The 18,700-nt window shown below is 40.4% G+C and overlaps 1 protein-coding gene across 1 annotated transcript in view; it reads left to right on the forward strand.

Annotated features, from left to right (window-relative positions):
* Positions 1-17,433, forward strand: part of POLR1A (RNA polymerase I subunit A) — a 28,964-nt gene extending 11,531 nt beyond the window's left edge. Inside the window, exons 16-34 of the mRNA XM_079306033.1 lie at positions 313-496; positions 1,721-1,803; positions 1,902-2,060; positions 2,389-2,487; positions 3,346-3,498; positions 3,683-3,765; positions 4,514-4,679; positions 5,161-5,382; positions 6,377-6,591; positions 7,228-7,395; positions 7,676-7,811; positions 8,539-8,696; positions 9,200-9,314; positions 9,930-10,046; positions 10,776-11,057; positions 11,631-11,831; positions 12,579-12,696; positions 13,869-14,033; positions 16,438-17,433. Coding sequence (XP_079162159.1) covers positions 313-496; positions 1,721-1,803; positions 1,902-2,060; positions 2,389-2,487; positions 3,346-3,498; positions 3,683-3,765; positions 4,514-4,679; positions 5,161-5,382; positions 6,377-6,591; positions 7,228-7,395; positions 7,676-7,811; positions 8,539-8,696; positions 9,200-9,314; positions 9,930-10,046; positions 10,776-11,057; positions 11,631-11,831; positions 12,579-12,696; positions 13,869-14,033; positions 16,438-16,538 — 2,925 coding nt within the window. The 3' untranslated portion in view covers positions 16,539-17,433. The remainder of the gene's footprint in view (positions 1-312; positions 497-1,720; positions 1,804-1,901; positions 2,061-2,388; positions 2,488-3,345; positions 3,499-3,682; positions 3,766-4,513; positions 4,680-5,160; positions 5,383-6,376; positions 6,592-7,227; positions 7,396-7,675; positions 7,812-8,538; positions 8,697-9,199; positions 9,315-9,929; positions 10,047-10,775; positions 11,058-11,630; positions 11,832-12,578; positions 12,697-13,868; positions 14,034-16,437) is intronic.
* The last annotated feature ends 1,267 nt before the right edge of the window (positions 17,434-18,700 follow it).

Genomic DNA, 18,700 nt, shown 5'->3' on the forward strand with positions numbered 1-18,700 from the left:
CAAGGATAGGCCTGGGAGTCAGGAAAAATTCTCTGTGGTCCTGACTTAGGTAAATTCCATCTGTTTTTGTTAGACCATGTGTCTTCATTGTCAGACTTCATAGGTGGAAAAATGCAAGTGGCTATAAATTTCATTTCTGCTATAAATTCTGAAAGTATAGATAATCTGACCACATTTAACCACTCACCAATGTGTTAGCTTTTTAAACTTAAACCAGTTTTCACATAGATTACACAGAAAAAAAACGGTAGAGGTTCATAATAAGATAAAAATTTCTGTTTTCCTAATTCTAAGCTCTGCTTTATTTTTCAGGTTATAATCAGAGATGGGGAATTACTGTGTGGAGTCTTGGACAAAGCTCATTTTGGCAGCTCTGCCTATGGGCTGGTCCACTGCTGCTATGAGATCTATGGGGGTGAAACCAGTGGGAAAGTGCTGTCGTGTCTGGGGCGCCTCTTCACTGCTTACCTGCAGCTGTACAGGGGATTTACCATGGGTGAGCACCTGCAGCACCTCCTGAGCTGGAAACCACACATGGCTGGGCAATAATACATGCTAATTCTGTAAATGAAATTCTGCAAGACTGGGTTAGCTGCCTGCCAACACTTTTGGGTTTTGCCTTTTGGCCTTCTAAGCATAAAGAGAAGGTGCAGTCTTGAGCATGTCCAACAATTTCTCTTTTCTGTCCTGCCTAGCCAAAGTGTACTCTGCTAATGTGTCTTGTGTTGAACTTTTTTTTAGATCAAAACCTCATGTTTTGCTTCTCGGAAAAGTATTTATTGCATAGAAAGCAGAACAGCTGACAAGCAAGATGAAAGAACTTTAAGGGCTTGGTGATCAAGTCTTGTACATCATATTTTACTGTAAAACTTTTGGTAAATCAGTTTGGAAAGCTTTCATTGCAGGTTTTCAAACTCATTCAAGGGTTGTAGAGACACAGTCAGCTGTTAGCAGTAGTGAGGGACCAAGAGACTGCTGTGAGCCAGGGAAAAGGGAGGGGTGTCTTTTGGAGTGAAGAAGGTGACTGATTAACTCTAAGACACAGGACTCCTGAAAGCCAGGGTCCAAAAACTAGTTAGGAAAGGATAACAAGCCTGGGCCCACATCAGAAGAGAAGAGAGACTGGGCAGGAGTTTGGGGTTTGGTGTTTTGACAGCCATTTTAGTGTCCATTTTAGTGTCTGTGGCAGGACTCCTTACACTCCAGCTCACAGGAGTTCAGGTTCCAGTGTTTAATCTGTTTCCTGGTCCTGTCCTCTCAAGGATCTGTATTTTTAATTTATCTTTTGGAAAAAAAAAAGCTATGAAATGCAAGATTGTGAAAAGTTTAGCTAATAGGAAGTTTTATGTGGATGGAAGAAAAAAAAGCAGTTTTATGTGGCTGGTCCATAAAGCATTAGTTTATTCAAGTACAGCAATTAAGATTTTTTAGAGTGTTGAAGTTAAGACTTCTTAAATCAGGGAGTTGATTTTGCATTCTTACTGCTTAGCTGATGTTGCCCTTTTTTTTTCTTATGGTTTACAACTACTCCATCCAAAAATTATTCAGATTTTTATTTTTCTTCTTGTCAAACTGCAGCTGCAGGCCCTGAGTCTAACCATCATTTTAACTTTAATTGTGACTTTCCCAGCTCTTCACTCAAAATCTCTGACACCCAAGGTTCCTTCCTTGATGGTTTTTTTTTCAGTTTAGACCATTGTATTCTGTCTGTCTTTAACAGGGATTGAAGATATTTTGGTTAAACGTGAAGCAGACCACAAAAGAAAAAAAATCATTGAAAGGTCAAGGCAGAGTGGTATTGAAGTAAGTCTGTTTTGCAGATTTTTTTTTTTTTCCCATACTGTAAAATTTTTGAATTACTGCCTGTTTAACACCTAAAACTTCCTATATTTTACTTTCAGGCTGTTAGAGCTGCTCTTAATTTGCCAGAAACAGCATCATGTGAGGAGGTCCAAGGGAAGTGGCAGGATGCCCATCTTTGCAAAGACCAGAGGGATTTTAACATGGTTGATATGAAATTCAAGGAGGAAGTAAACAGTTACAACAATGAAATCAACAAGGTTGGCATTGAGGCATCTGTGCATGCTAATCTTGTTTAACTTTCTAATTAAGTTAATTAATGTGGATGAGCAGTGGCTTACTCTTCTGGAGGCTGAAGCTTTCCATCTGTCCCCAGCATGAGGCTCCACGTGCTGCCTCCTCCTCAGCCTTGTTCTCCCTGAGTGGGGAGATGGTTTACTATTCAAGATGATTTTGAAATTATAAATATGAGTATTTGTGATTCCTCATTGTTGCACTTTGTTAAAGCCTTCCACAGGAATTTCCTGTGTTTATTATTTTATTAATAATGTTTGGTTTTGTTCCCTTCACTCCCCCCAAACTCTGTAGGTTTGCATGCCCCTTGGTCTCCACAGGAGCTTTCCAGAGAACAATTTGCAGCTGATGGTCCAGTCAGGAGCCAAAGGATCCACTGTAAACACAATGCAGGTAATGACAGCCAGAATATGCTCAGCAGTGTGCTGATGTGGTGTGTCATGGACTATAAGCCATTGGGAGCTTGTGGGGATATCTGATACCAGAGCAAGGTTCTCATTCTGGACTTTGTCATGGAAAAATGCTAGAAGAATGTAATAAAGACCTCAGTGGGTGATGGAAGAGAGTCAGTGTTTATTATAACCTATTTTTGAATCCACAGTTCATGAGGTTTTATTGAAATAGCAGAACTGCTTTTGAGAAGGAATGCTGCAGTTTATACAAACAAACCTACTGTAGGAGAAAAAACTCCTGGCCTCTGTTGGAGACTGACCCTCTCCTCCTTCAACTTCTGGATAGGAACAACATAATTTTTGGTTTTGGTAGAAGTGGCAAGGATACATTTTCATTTTACTATTTGCAACACAGACACCAAGCAAGAGACACTATGAAAATACCATCTAAAATGGAGAGAATGACCACAGCTCAAAAGAGATTGCATTTTGGGTTGAGGTTTTTGTTCTGTTTTTAGTACACTGTTGAGAGATGGTGAGGGTTATGTAGGGACATAAAAAATATTTAGTGTTTGTAGTTTCACATCTCTGTGTTAAAATAAGTATACAGAAAGAGATGTTGAGGTAATTTGAGGATGAATCAGGATACTGGAATAACTTTAAAAACCAGTGAGATCTCCACACATTTTCTGCCCCTCAGTACCTAGAACATTTCATGAACAAATCCACATTGAGCTACAGAGCATTTGCTGAACATTTGACCTTCTTTTGCTGTAATTTTCAATAAAAATTACTAAGCTTATGTGAACAAAAGTTGGATGGAAAAGTGATGTTTCCTTTTTTTCCTGTCCACATTTAGATTTCTTGTTTGCTGGGCCAGATTGAGCTGGAAGGCCGAAGACCCCCACTGATGGCATCTGGCAAATCTCTGCCATGTTTCCAGCCTTATGATTTTTCCCCTAGCTCAGGAGGATTTGTGACTGGCAGATTTCTCACTGGGATCAAACCTTCTGTAAGTTTAAGACTGCTTGTCTTGATAATGAAGTTTAAGTCTTGATATTTTAATAGAGAATATCTACAGCTATAAATGAGATTTGTTCACCCTGATTTCATATGAAGCTTTTGAGGAAGAACATAAATTGCCAGATTTGATGCACTTTTTAGCAGAATGCTGATGGTATTGTGCTTGTGTTTAGGAATTCTTCTTTCACTGCATGGCTGGCAGGGAAGGTCTTGTGGACACAGCTGTCAAAACCAGCCGTTCTGGGTACCTGCAAAGGTGAGAGGCATGGTTTAGAACTGGAGCCTTTAAAAGTCCTTTTGTTGGTTGCTTGATTTTTATCTTTTGTTCTGAGACCATTCTGTAGACTATAAGTGCCTGTAGTGCTTAGATTAACTTCACTGTATTTGATTTTTACAAAATAGTCTGAATGCTTGTTCTAAGTACAATTTTCTAGAGATCTAGATCCACTGGAACATTGCCATTTCAAATTTGCCTCTGGCACATAAGAGCAGAAGCTTCTCCTTTGGCAGAAATCTGTTTTTGTGGTACAAATACAAATAGATATAAGTTTCAGGCAACTGAAGTTTTTCTTGGCCACACTGAGTGGCTTTTGTCTTTTCTCAAACAGCAGCTCCAGTATATATAGAAGAAAATGGAACTTTTTAATTGTTTCAGAGGGTAGTGACAAGTTCTAAAGTAGGGATGTCCCTTTCTTTCAGAAAGCTGTTAAAGCATGACTGCAGAAATAGAGGGTAATTTACTGTTTCATTTTAAGTCAGATGAGTCCAAGGAGGCTGGAGGGAGCAACATGCTGAAAGCTTTGCAAATTAAGCATTTTACATGAGCCTTGTGTCTATAGGATTTTGGCTTCCAGAATTCCTGATCAGCCCCTACATACACTTAGGATGTTGATGAAAACAGTGATTTTGTTAGAGTGTGTAATTCCTGTTGCTTTGTAGCCTCTTAATGCCATTTTTCTTCTCTCTTTTTTTCCCCCCCATTTTTTATTTTCCCTCTGGAATAGGTGTATCATCAAACACTTGGAAGGACTGGTAGTTCAGTATGACCTGACTGTGAGAGACAGTGATGGCAGCGTGGTGCAGTTTCTGTATGGGGAAGATGGGCTTGATATCCCTAAAACTCAGTTCTTACAACCTGAGCAGTTTCCTTTCATTGCAGAAAACTATGAGGTAGAACACCTAAATCTTAAATATTTATGAGGGGTAAAAGGGAGACTGAAACACATGGTTAACATCTGGCATATCTGTCAGGGATCCAGTGGCAACACTTGTTTGTCTCTGTTACATTCAGACTAATGTACAATTTTATTTTATTTTATTGTTCAAAATATGGAAGCAGTCTGAAGTCTGCAGTGTGATTTAAGTAGTCTCAGTTTCAGCAGAGCACCAAGCACTGTCTGTTCTAACTCTGCATTTGAATTCAACAAAGATGACTTTTCCGTCTGTCAAGTTTGATTAACTTCCTTTTACCACTATCACCACTGCTTATTATTGAGTGATAACAACATAAAGTTATAAAGAGTTTTGTCTCAGTTGGGTTGAAAACCAGCTTTGTTTTACAGCAGTGACAGATGACCTTCTCAGTTTGCTTTGCCTTTTCTGGTACAGTGAGGACAGAGAGAAGAACAGTCACACAATGACTTTCTTACAGGTAATCCAGAAGGCAGACCATCTGGATGAGGCTTTAGCAAGGATGGAGTCTCACCAAGCTAACCAGCAGTTTAAAGCCATCAAGAAGTGGCGAGCCAGACACCAAAACTCTGTGCAAAGAGAAGGAGGCTTTCTGTTGTTTTCCCAAAAGAAATTGGCAAGTTTGAAAGCACAGTTTCCAGGAGGTGAAATAAAGAATGGAAGAGATCCTGCCACTTTGCAGGTAACAGAGAAGAAGTTAAACTGACCAAATCCTTCAAAAGAAGTTACAGAATTCAGTATCTTGTTTTTAATTGCTCTGTATATCCCAAAGTGTTTCACAGTCTAACTAAACAAGTTGTCTTTTAAAGGAATCATGTCAAATAGGTGGGTGATAAGCAGAGATTTATTGAAGTCTGTGGCCCCTAGTGCTAGGGAAGAGATTAAAAATGGAGATAAACTTGCTGTTAGAAAACAGGTCATATTTGTGAATGGTTTGGGGAGGTTGTTCCTGTTTATCAGTGGGTTATTTGCCTTTTCTCATGTATACAAAGTAAATCTCCCTTGCATGGACAGCTGTCTGCTAGCTGGATGAGAGCCTGTTTGAATACCAAAGATTAGGGGGCTGAGCCAGCCCTGCCTAGTTTTTCCAAAAAATACTCTTTCTTAAGCCTCTTGTCCATCACAGCACTGGTATCTGTGACATGGCTTGTAATAAAGATGGTATATATGGATACAAAATGCAAACAAGTCCTGCTTCACAGCCTTGCTGTCACTAGGAATTTATCCTGGTGGAACTTGGGCAGGTAGCATGAAATTCCACATTGAAGGTGTTGAGAGATGATTCTTGAGCTTGTCTGCAAAAGCTGTTCTTCTAAATCAGAGGTTTATTTATTGAGCTATGCTGAATTTGTGTTGCTCTTGACACTTTTAATAATAAGCTCCTTTTTTATGCCAGCTTTGGATAGGTGAGGTGAGAGTCAGCTACAAGTAAAGGTTTAAATGTATTGAGGATGTTCACTCCCAGTTAAAATCATTCTTTGAGGCCATATTTCACTGATTTCTGGAGTAGTTGTATCAGGAAAAGGGGAACAGCATATTGTAGCTGAGCTGTTTGCTCTGTGGTGTACACCCTTACATTCTACACAAGTTGTCTTTTCCTCTTTCACTGCTGCTTGATTTCTTGTGGTCATCCTGTGGAAAAACCAGCCAGCTTAAAAACCTCCTCTTATTTTCAGTTGTTGAAGATGTGGTATGAGCTTGATGAGAAGAAACAAAGGAAGTATCTGAAGAAGACAAATAAGTGTCCTGACCCCAGCCTTGGGGTTTGGCGTCCAGATACTTATTTTGCATCTGTTTCAGAAACATTTGAAAATGGAGTGGAAGGCTATATCAATAAATGGGAATCTGAGAACAGCCAGAGTTACATGTGCCCAGCACTTTCTTCTGATAGGTAAAAACCTCTGAGTCTCTTCTTCTTTGCACTGAGCCAAAACCCAAAATACCTTTTGAAGTGAGTTTGCTAAAAGTCTTTGTTTCTGTTTTGGCCTTTGTGAAACTAAGCAGTGAGTTTCAGGATGGTTCTTGAAAGGCAAACATGCTTAGTGTGCAGTGGAGAGGCTCTGCTTAACTGTTCCTTCCAAACCTGAATTTTCCATGCTGCTGAGGGCTTTAGCAAAGCCTCTCTGGAGCATCAGCAATGTAGTGCTGTCCCCATACATATAAAATAATACTTCATGGTAATCATGAAAAACAAAGTATGCTCTTGATGCAGCTTGGCATCAAGTTAGCAAGGCAGTTAGGAAGTGCAAGTGGGAGTAAATGGACTCTCTTTTGACATTCTGGGAATTGGCAGCAGAAATAAAATACAGATTGGCCAAGGCCCCAGTTCTGTGTTAATGGGCTCTGTTTGTCTGACAAACACTGTCGGATGGGGATAGACAATTTTCAGTTTCTGCAGCATATTTATCTGTAAGCTACCAGGAGAAATAGTCTCAAAGATGTAACTTTATTAAACTGAACAACTGTTCATTCTTTTCTGAGATTTTATTTTGTACATTGAGCTAAACATCTCATTTGCTGTCTCCAGATTAAAGAATCTGTTGTATTTGAAGTGGCAGCGTTCTCTTTGTGACCCAGGAGAAGCTGTGGGGCTTCTTGCTGCTCAGAGTATTGGGGAGCCTTCAACACAGATGACTCTGAACACCTTTCACTTTGCTGGAAGAGGTGAAATGAATGTCACATTGGGAATTCCAAGGTGAGAAAGCTGTGTCCTCAGTGGGCCCTTTATTTTAGGTATATAATTGTGCTAGGTACACTTGTAGGCATGATGGGGCAGTGGGGCTGCTGTTGTGCTGGGCCTGGTGGGGAGTCAGAACAGAACAAAGGAGCAGTGCAGTGTAACCACAGCTTTTGCTGCACATGGCTTTGCTGGAGCTGCCAGTTGCTGCATTCTGCCTAATGAAATTACCTAGATAATTACTTCATTTGCACAATGCTTTTATGGCTTAATTTGAATGATTGTTCTTTGTTTAAAGGTTGCGAGAAATACTGATGGTGGCCAGTGCAAAAATTAAAACACCAATGATGAGTGTTCCTGTGTTCAATACCAAGAAAGCTCTCAAGAAGGTCAAACAGCTTAAGAAACAGCTCACAAGAGTGTGCTTAGCTGAGGTGAGCCTCCTTTTCATGCATCCTTTGAGAGTCAGCCAAACAAGCTCTCATCTGAGCTTTTCAGTAGTTTGCTATGCCATAGTCTTTGGCTTTTTCTCAAGCCCATTTTCCTCAATCTGTAAAACTGGAGGGATTCTGTTTTGGCTTTGAGACAAGCTAATCTGGCTGTGATTGACATAGAGCTCAGATAGACACCTTTCTATCTGTCCCCCACCCCTTCCTAATCTCACACAAATATCTGTGCTCAATAGAAGCAAAACATGTCTCTGTGGAGATTCAATACCCTGGGATGAGTTCAGTGTTCCCTCTCTTCCTGGGAGTGCAGCCTTGTGCTCTCCTAGATGCCCTCCCCTCTTCTGTTTTACTCTTGTGAGTTGAAAGCAGCAAAAATCAAGTTAAGACTTAGCTGTGTGCTGGAATACTGTCCTGCTCCATGAATATGGTCAGTAAAAGGAAGCTGTTGGTCCCCTGAAGGAGTATCTTTTGTGAAGGAGTTGGGTGGCAGGTGAGGCTATTCTTCCAGTATTGTTTGAGTTAATTGTTGGGAAGAGTTTAAGCCAAAAGTGGAGTAGGGTACAGTCCTTTTGCCCAGGAGCAAAGCCTCCAGAAAAGTTTGCCTGTTAGCCTTGTGTAATTCTGGTTTCCTGTGGAAAGCACTGGAACTGCAGGAAATAAATGAAATGTCTTCACCAAAGGAGGAACTTTCCTATTTGGGAATGTTCTGTAGGTCTTGCAGAAAGTGGACATTGAGGAATCCCTGCATGTGAAGCACAAGCTGAACAAGCATCGCCTCTACAAAATCAAATTCCATTTCTTGCCCCATGAATATTACCAAGAGGAGAAATGTGTGAAGCCCAGGCAGATCTTGCACTTCATGGAAACAAGGTGAATTTGCTTTCAGATACTTTAATATTTGCTCTTCTTTTGCCTTTTTATGGGCTTTGCATGTGGTTGATTACAGCTGGTGTGGCTTTTAGAGCAACAGTTCCTGCAGATGTGCAGAAAAAATTTGCACAGTTGCTTTTATGTCCTGAATGAAATTGGCTATTTTATTATTCAAGTCCAGTAATGAACCATCTCTTCTGCAGGTTAATTTGATGTGCAGATTTTATATCCAGATGAATGGATAATTTTATGCTTTGGATAGATGTACCTCTGTGACAGTATCAGAGCTCATACCAACCTTTTGATTCCTAAATGAATGAGAAAGTGCTGACAAAAATTATTTGCATTATCCTAGAAGTACTTCTGCATCCAGCAGGGAATAATATCCTGCTATGAATTGCCTGGCTTGTTAACCAAAATAAATAATTTTTTTCACAACTTCAGATTTTCTGTCACACTGCTGAGTGCTGAGTTTGATATTCTTGAGTTGCTTCTTCTGTCAGGTTCTTTAAAGTTCTTCTGGAAGCAATTAAAAGGAAGACTGCAAAGATGGCATCTTTTAATGAAGTCAGCACTCGGAAGACAACTCGGAAGGATTTAGATGATGACCAAGACAAGGTACAAAAAAACATCACCTGAAAAACAACTCACTTCCTTTCACTGTTGTTGAGAATCATAATTGGAAAAGTGTAGCATGTTTCAGTGCAGACAAAAGTATCAGTACTAAATTACTACTTAAATACTTCATACATAAACTGTCTTTGCATTCTCATAAAATTAACAAGGAAGTTAAAGTTTTTATGTATTAAATCCTCATTTGCTGAGGACTGTACTCTGAAAATACCTGTTCATTTTGGCTTCTTTGAGACACAAGCCTATCACTCTGCTTGCTCCCAGATCAGTGTCCTGTTGGAGCAATGGCTGTCAAAACTTTGGGGAAGGTCCTTTGTTCATTGAAATGCTTTTGCATGTTCCTTCTGCCACTCCCATCAAGGACTGTCCAAGCAGAGTGACAGCTTATCCATCTTGTAGACATTCATCTTGTTAAATGTTGAAGTTATCAGGAGTGTGAGTTCATTTCTTAATAGCAGTGGATATATAGAAATGAATTTGTCTATAAAGGTAGAACATTGAACAAGAGATTGTTGATTTCCAAATGTTTGGCTGAAGCTTTTGATGCTATTGATATTTCCCAGCAGGCAGCCTGATTTTCTGTCTGTCATAAATTTTTAGACACTGAATGGTCTGGAAGCTGTAGCAGAGGAAGAAGAGAACATTGTTGATGCAGAAGCTGATGAAGGGGATGGTGATGCTACAGAAAGAAAACGGAGGAAAAACCAGGAAGAAGAGGTAATGACTTTATAGGTGCTCAGCACTGCTCTTTAATTCCCTATTTCTTCTGTGTTTGACTTGGGAAAGAAAACTTTCACTGAAACAAAATACTGATAAAAATCCAAACCCTACTTGAGAGGAGATAGGAAACTATCAGCTTTGGGCTGAAGTGTTTTCATTTGGCCCTTCTCTGAAGCCTTTTTCATTAGGCATTTGGGTGGATGTGTCTGGCAATCAGTCTCTCTGTGTGAAGTTCACCTTAACTTTACATTTTGCTAATTTCATGCCACTAATTGTTTTTAAAACTTTACTGTGGCTCTTAAAAAGTAGTCTCCCTGCATGTTTCTCTATGTTCAGTACTTTGTAATTAGATCCTAAAAGATGGAGTGCTCTAATTTCAGCAAGAGGATTAGGTAATTGAAAATTCTGAGGGAATCCCATCATTAGAGTTGGATTATGGGAAGAAATTTGACTTTCTCAGGGAGAGCAAACTGAATTCTTCTATAGTCTCAACATCCTGGAGCATTCTGGACTGTGCTGAGAAATAGTGGTAAGATTATAAAGAAATAAGGACTGAACTGAATCTGTTGTATTATTTTCTTTACAACAAAATTGCATTTCTTTGTGCCATAGGGTCAAGATTATTGCAACTCAGCAGTGAAGAACATTCCAGAATGAAACTGTTCATGGTGTGCTGTGTCTCTGCACAGTTCTGGCTCAGATAAACAAAATGTTATTTCTTTGCAGGTTGATTATGAGAGCGAAGAAGAGAACGGGGAAGAAAATGCTAATGAGAATCTGGAAGATGAAGAGGCTGAATCTGAAAAAGAAGGGGGGACTCCTGATGCTGAAGAGGATCAGAACAGAGCAGAGGGTGAAGATTCTCAGCATCTTCCCTTTGTGTCTCAGAGTAAAAAAGGGAAAGATCAATTGCTGCAGTCAGCAGAGGTGCGAGTGAGCGCTGTTGTGGAGAGCCACCCATCCATACAGGATTACATGTTTGACACCAAAAATGAGCTCTGGTGTGAGGTAAGGTGGAACATCTGTGGGTGGTTGCATGTAGCTCCCATAAAAAAATGGATCTTCTAAGTGCAGGGCTGCTGTTTTGTCTCAGCAATACCATATGAATACAGAAAGTGGCACTACAAATGTATTTTTTGATGTAATTTTTAGTAATTTCTCATTTTCAGAACACCTCATGTAACATTTTCTAAAAACAGTTCTTTGCAGGTTTATTGTGTTTTAATCTTTTAGCATATGATGGTCTGCTGTGTAGCCCTTGATGAACAAAAGCGATGGCTGGACTGTTGGGAAAAAATGTAAACATCTTAAAAAACAAATTAAAACCTCAACAAACATATACCACTCAAAAAAAACCCCCAAAACAAAACAAACAAAACATCCCAAAAAAGCTGTCCTTGTAAATTCAGAAACCTCAAAAGCAATCCATCATTCAGCTCTAATTCCAGTCAGGCATTTATGTTCCTTAACGCACAACGAGGATAATTCCATTTGTCTTTTTGCCTGAAAAGAAGTGTGCTGGTTATTGAGCTGGTGTTCAAGCCTCCTTACACTCTGGTTTTTTTTTGTTTTTTCCCCTAGGTTTCCTTGGCATTGCCACTGACCAAGGTGTACTTTGACCTCTCCTCCCTGCTGGGGTCCCTGGCACACAGCACGGTGATCCACGAGGTGAAGGGCATCACTCGCTGCCTGCTGAATGAAAGCACCAGCAGGGAGGGACAGCAGGAATTTGTTCTGCAGACAGAAGGGATAAACCTGGCAGAGCTCTTCAAATACTCTGATGTGTGTAATCTATTTCTAATCCCAGACTTCAATGATCTTTTGTGTTCTGGGGGAGATGCTGGATGATGGATGTCATTTCAATTCCTCTGGGGTGATGTGTAGCTTTTTCAGCTCTTGAACTGTCTTCCTCCTCTTTTTTATCCCCAGATGTGCTCAGAGCTCAGCAGAGCCTTTTCTCAAGGGCAGCTTGCAAATCAGTGTTTGTGCAGCAGCCAGGCCCTAATGACAGATGATTTCACACCATTCTTCTCTCTCATGTCTCTCTAAATGTTACTTGAGGGAGTTCTTCCATCTCAATGAATTGCTGAGCTTGGAGATGAATAGTTCTGTTATCCCATCTAGCCCATAGCTCTCCAAATACAGGATTGTTTTAAGCTGCATCTTCTCTTTTGCTAAAAGTTCTGGCTGTCTGAGACACACTGGGCACTGCATTGAGTTGTTTGGAAGGCCATAACATGTTTTACTAGTGTATTTTGCTGGCTTGCTTTTTGTGATTTCAGTTGATTTTCTCCTGTGGTGAATTTTAATTCCAAATGCTCCTAGTTATGTATTTAATGCTGCTTAACTCAAATCCTCAGCATAATTTTTGTCTGTGTGTGACTCTGAGCTACTGCCTTGCTGTTCTGTAACTGTTGGTGCTGCTAGAGCTCATGAAAAATGGAGGGAAAAAAATTATCTATCTTAAGTTATTTAGAAATACAGACCAGCTGTTGTACTGACTTGTATCTCTGTTTTTTCTGCTTTCAGATTTTGGACCTGAACAGACTTTATTGCAATGATATCCATGCCATGGCTAAGAATTATGGAATTGAATCAGCCCTGAGGGTGATTATAAAGGAAATAAAAGATGTATTTGCTGTATATGGTAGGATTTATATGTATTTTCATAGTCTTTAATACCATTAAGATAGGAAAATGTAGCCACAATCTTTCAGTTACTGTTTTGCATGATCTTTTCATTTATGTGCCTATTTTTAGGTTGCAGGTTTTCCATTGTTTTAATGATTTTAGAGTCTTCTGTGAAGACCTTGTTAGTTAATTATTAGGTTTCTTTTAATCAGTAGAAAATAGGTGAGGTTGAATTTATTCCCCCTTCACAGAGTTCCTCCATTCTGGTACATTTTTTGCAAGCTTCAAGTTTCAGACCAATTAATTATTAATCTCTGAGGAAGCCAACTTGTACAGTGGCCTGAGAGTAGGATCAATCTTACTTCACTTTGCTTTTTTAATGATGGGAATCTAGGCTCCTGAGTTTTTATATCTTCCCTAAAATAGCTGCACTGCATTGTCTGAATGATGTTCTCTCAGAGAGATGATTCAGCCCAGCCTGGGGAGGCTGCATGACTTCATAGGCACTCACTCACTGGAGTCTTGCTATGAAATGAACTATTGAAAATAGGGAAGATTAATACAGTGGGGATTTTAGCAAGCAGTTAGGTCAAACAGAATTGCCAGCTGGCAGCCCAGAATGGTCTGACCTTCAAGTTGTTCAAGAACTGCTCAGTAAATGTTGACAGAGCTGTTAATGATCCCCATTACACTGAGACCACAAGTGTTATTTAGGAATAAGTGCTTTTTTTTTTTAGCCTAAACTGGGTTTCTGTGAATGCCTGATGTCTTACACAGAGGATATCAGAGCCTTTCTGACTCTGGGGCCCAGCTAATCCAGGCCACCAGGTGAGGGGCAAGAGCTCTGTCCCTCCCAGATGGTTGGATGTGTGATCCCCTTCTGTGGAAACAAGGAGGGTGCAGACATTTGCTGGTTTTATGTAGAGAAACTCTGCTGCCTTACAGCATTCCTGACATTGCAGTTTCCCATTCTTTTAATTTCAATGTGGAGAGATGCTGTTTTGCATTAGAGTGAGGTCTGCCTCTCTTGGATATTTGAGGGGAGCAGTTAAGCCAGAGAGACACTGCCAGAAGAATGTAATAGAGATATTTGAATTCAAGGGGTTTGTTTTAGACCTGATTTGATTAAAAAGCCTCCCAGACTTAGCCCTTGAATGCTCTGATGATTGGTCTTCCCTGTGTTTTAAGGAATTGTGGTAGACCCTCGACACCTTTCACTTGTGGCAGATTACATGTGCTTTGAAGGAATTTATAAACCACTCAATAGAATTGGAATTCAGTCCAACTCCTCCCCTCTGCAACAGATGACCTTTGAAACCAGCTACAAATTCTTGAAGGAAGCAACAATGATGGGTAAGTGGTTTAGTTTGAGATCTCTTGCTGCAGCATTTCACATGTGCTTGGTTTTTGTTGTAACTTTCCAGTATTTTGAGTAATGCATAATTGCATTAGAAAAAATGCCAGAGGCAGAAATTTTAATTAAGCCCTTGCCTAGGAAAATGTTCCAGATGTTTTTAGTAAAATTCCGTCAGCTTAAATAAAGCCAGCTCCCACATGTAATTTGTGGGGTCTGTGACTACTTTCTGTAAGAATTAGATGGGCATTTTTACAACAAACCTTAAGGCTGTTAAGATTTGTTATAGCTAAGCTTTATAACAGACTACTAGATCTGCCTTTTTCTGTCTTTACTATTAAAATTATCTTCTTTATGCCCATGTTATAACTTTCTGTATCTTTTCCAGCCTTTTACTATTTTTCCAGCACTTTATTTTGAGGACAGACCTCCTGGCTGTTACTTTGACTTAGCACTTTATCTGTGCTTTTTTTCCTCAAACACAGTCAGACTCATTTGTCTAATGGTACTGGTGCCATTTGAGATTCCCAAGAGTGTCCTCCTGCCCTCTGGAAGGTGTAGAGATCACATGGCTGTGTGGATCATTTAGGATGTTTGGAGCAGCACTAGCCATCTACATTTAAGGCCTTCTGTAAAAAAACCCTTGTGCTTTAAGTCTGTCATTTGACAACTTCTGTGATCTCAGCCTTTTGATACTTTTAGCAAATTAACCTGGTTTTTGTCACTTACCAGTCAGATGCTGCTGTGCTATGTCCTTCCAAATGGGGAGAGCTCTCAACATGATGTCTTCAGCTCCTGTCTTAAACTGCCTTACACTGATACCAGGAATACTTCTGTCACTGAATTCCTTTTTGCAAATGCTGTTTTATACCCCTCCTGAGAAGAAAGATGGGGTTTTCATTAATAGCATTGGTTACAATTGGCATAATTAATCTGAAAATTGTGAAGGAAAATTATAAATCCAGGGTGAAATAGAAGAGGTGTTTCTCAGTTTGACTCTCTGGATTTGTGTTGTATTGCATACTGACTTAGAAATGAAATCAGAGGAGGATTTTGCCAGTGAAATGTAATGTATGGATAATATTATGAATAAAGACATTCAGTGCATGCTGACAGAGGGGCAGGGTGGCTTGGCAGGAACTGCACTGATTACAAGCAGAGAGAGTTAATGATTTCACCACGCTGGAAATCAAAGTCTTAATGGGGATTGCAGCAGCCTGGGTCTAATTTGCTTTAATGTAACTGATAACTTGACTGCACAGTTGAAGAGACTCTGAGGGAGCCTGGGGCTGATGCCCTGAGCAGCAGGAAGGAAAGGGGGAGATTTGTGGGGATGTGCCCAGCTGAGCTGAGCAGGGCTGCTGGAGCTCAGGCTGCTCAGCAGGGCTCCTTGTGCAGGGAACAAACTGCATCAGCAGTGAGATCCCCTGGGCTGTTTGCTCAGAGAATGACTCTTTGTTAACATCACATGAGCAAACAGGGCAGCACTACTGTCCTGTTTAACCATCTAACAAAGGGGCTTTTTTTTTCTTCAGCTGAAACACATTTAGGAGCAGCTATTTAATGATCCAGCTGTGGCTGAGATCAGAGCAGTGAGCACATGCCATACACAGTGCTCTGTATGCTCATGCCCCCACCCTCTGCATTACAGAAAGTTGAGTACATTTTGCTCAGTGGAATAAAGATAACCAATCTTAGCAGCAGTTTAACAATTTTATTTCAAATTTCCTGCTGCTCCAGTGATAAACTTTCAGCTTGCTGTAGTTAGGATGAATGAAAAACAGCCTGAATGCTTACAGAAACAGTGGAAGCAAAACAATCCCAGCCAGACATGTCATCTGGAGTGCTTCCAAATTTCTGTGACACTATTTCGCTACAGTGAGTAACCACAAAATGAGAGGAATTCATGGAATGTCTCTCTACTGAAAAGTTCTCTTCATATCTAGCCAGAAGGATTTAAAATACACATCAAAAGGATTCATGCTAACAAAGGAAAAAGGCAGCAATGACAAGGGAATTTTTCTGACATGTATTTTTTAGTCATCTATGTAGCCACCAGGCTGTGTTCACTGAAAGGTCAAATCTGTGTTCTCTTAGAATTCAGACTGTTTTGTCTTTCCATATGGAATCAGGAGATTTTAGTAATGTGTGGCCTAATTATTTGCTTGGACCAAAGATGGGGATGAGATAACAGTTGTTGTAGGAGGGGTAGGAAGAGTTCTGGACTCTTAACTCCCAGAAATCCCAATTGAGTGTGAACAGCAGGTGGCAGAACCTTTCTGAACCTGGGGGTGCTGACCCAGATGGTTTCTTGCACATAAACCAAAATGGTTTCTTTCCAGCACTGACCTTGGAGACACCTTTGGGAACCTCCTGACAGGATTTGTTTGCATTGTGTTGCAGGTGCCCACGATGAGCTGCGCTCCCCCTCGGCCTGCCTGGTGGTTGGAAAAGTTGTCAAAGGAGGGACTGGCTTGTTTGACCTCAAGCAGCCCCTGACATAGTGTTTGGTGGAGGGATCTGATTGAAATGTTCATCTGAGAGCTGCATTGCTTTACAGCTGCACAGTGAGGGCACCTGCTGAGCCTCCAGGCATCTCCCTGTGCCAACAGGTTTCTTTATCTGGATACCCAATGAGCCTTATCTATTTAATGACTATAGGAGTTATCTCTTGATCCAAAGAAACACTTATTTACTGTTCATCAATGTAAAAAATGAGGTTATTTGTTCACATAGAAAAGAATAAAATGCACAAGCCAGTCTGAGTCTGGGTCTCAGGCTGTGCAGCAGTTCTGGCAGGCAGAAGTGGAAGCAGAATCTGTTTATGCTGTTTAATCTGTTTATGGCTTTTATGGTGCAGAGTCCCATCAGAGTGGGTAGTGCCAGTTTCCATGTGGTCATTAACATGACAAATTTCCAGTGCTGGAAATAGCATTCCAAACTGGCAGGTGTGGCTGGGCACTCCTGTGCTGAACCTCAACACTGCAGTGGAACATTTGTGCTCGAGGCATTTTCTCTTCTTTTGCTGCACTTGGGTGCACTGACATGAACTTGTATAAATTTTAGAGGATGCATTTTCCTATTCTGCTGCTTCATTTATTAAGAAGAATGTGTCTGTGACACAGTTAAATTTCTTTTACCTGAAGAGTGGAATTCAGAGTTTTCACAGTTTCTATAGGCATTTTCCAATGCCTCTTTTAACTTCTTTGGGTAGAACAGATCTCACACAGTGAGAGACTCAGCTTTTGCTAAAGATTTATTCCTTAAATGCCAACCTGAGCAACTAAGCAAAAGACTCCTGTAAGAATTATCAAAACAGAGATTGTAAACTATTTTTGCTTAAATATTCTGTCTCAAAGAGGATATTTAATAAAAGAAATTGCAAAGATATATTCTGAATGCCCTATTGTGTTGTTGTGTTACCAAGGGGAATTCACTTTTCACTCTGATGGTGTTAAAATCATGTGGCCTAGGGCTGTTTGCTATTCCTCAGAAATCAGACCAATTTATATATTCTCTTTTAATCAGGATGCACTGCACACAAGTAGTTAAAGTTCTTTGGAGTTTGCTCACTGCCATCTAGGCAAGTTTTCTAGCAGATCTCAGTGCCTGGTTATTCTCCCTGGTACCTCTGCATGGTGGGAGTGCCAGAGCAGAGGAGGGCCTCTTGCACTGAGGGGATCAGATCAGATAGTGGGAGATGTTGATTTAGGGATGTGAAAGAGCCTCTGTGGAGTCTCTTGGTTGACTCTGTTCTGCCTGAGCCCCTTAGAACCGTGTCACATGTCCTGCCAATTCCACTGAAGCTTAACAAATGCATTAACCCAGCAGGTGTCCAGTTTCACTTCAGAAATCTCTGTAAAAGACTTCCTTGTGTCTTGCTCCAGCCTTAGCACCTGCTTTGTAGTTGTCAAAAATGTCATTCAGCAAAATATCATGAGACACTCAGTTGGGTACAGTTTAGCAAAGAGTTGGGAAAGAACAAATGTTGTACAAAAAGGCTTTTACTTCCAGGTTACATCTGTACTGGTACAGACTGTTTGTTGTGGGATCCCCAAGGTGTGTTCACAGTCCTGCAGTGAAGTGTCTGTGCTGCATTTCCTATCTGGAGATGTGGCATCCCTTGGTGCTCAAAACAGTTTGATCTAAATAACTCACTCATGTGAAGTGGTTAGTCAGTGCTGCTCCCAGTAACACTGATTGGGAAAATGGGCTCAGGCTATGGCCTGAGGATAATCTAACTTTGCCTTTCAGTGTTGAGTTGCCTTTAAAATATTGGCATAGACCAGGATCCACAGCCTGTTTCTGATTGTACTGAAAGAATTGTCATTGTGGGAAAGTCTCAAACACAGTGTCATAGATAGAAGAAGGAAGTAGGTGGCTGTCCCTGTTCATGGACAAAAATGACCTCAGATGAGAGGCCATAGCTCCAAGGCTGGAGAAAGGTACATATTTTGGCATATAAATGGACAGTGAAGGAGAAACAGCTGAGGTAGCAATTGCTTTTAATCCCTGGTGTGAGCAAGAAAAAGTCCTGCTTCATGTGGTTAGAAAAGTTTACTTTTTTTTTCACATCCCATGAGCCTCTGTGCATCTAGATCTTTTCTTTTAAAGTGCCTTTTTTCCTCCATGCACTCATTGCTCTCACCAAAAAGTACAAAAAAAA

The sequence above is a fragment of the Erithacus rubecula genome (genome assembly GCF_903797595.1).
Source record: "Erithacus rubecula genome assembly, chromosome: 5".
NCBI lineage: Eukaryota > Metazoa > Chordata > Aves > Passeriformes > Muscicapidae > Erithacus > Erithacus rubecula.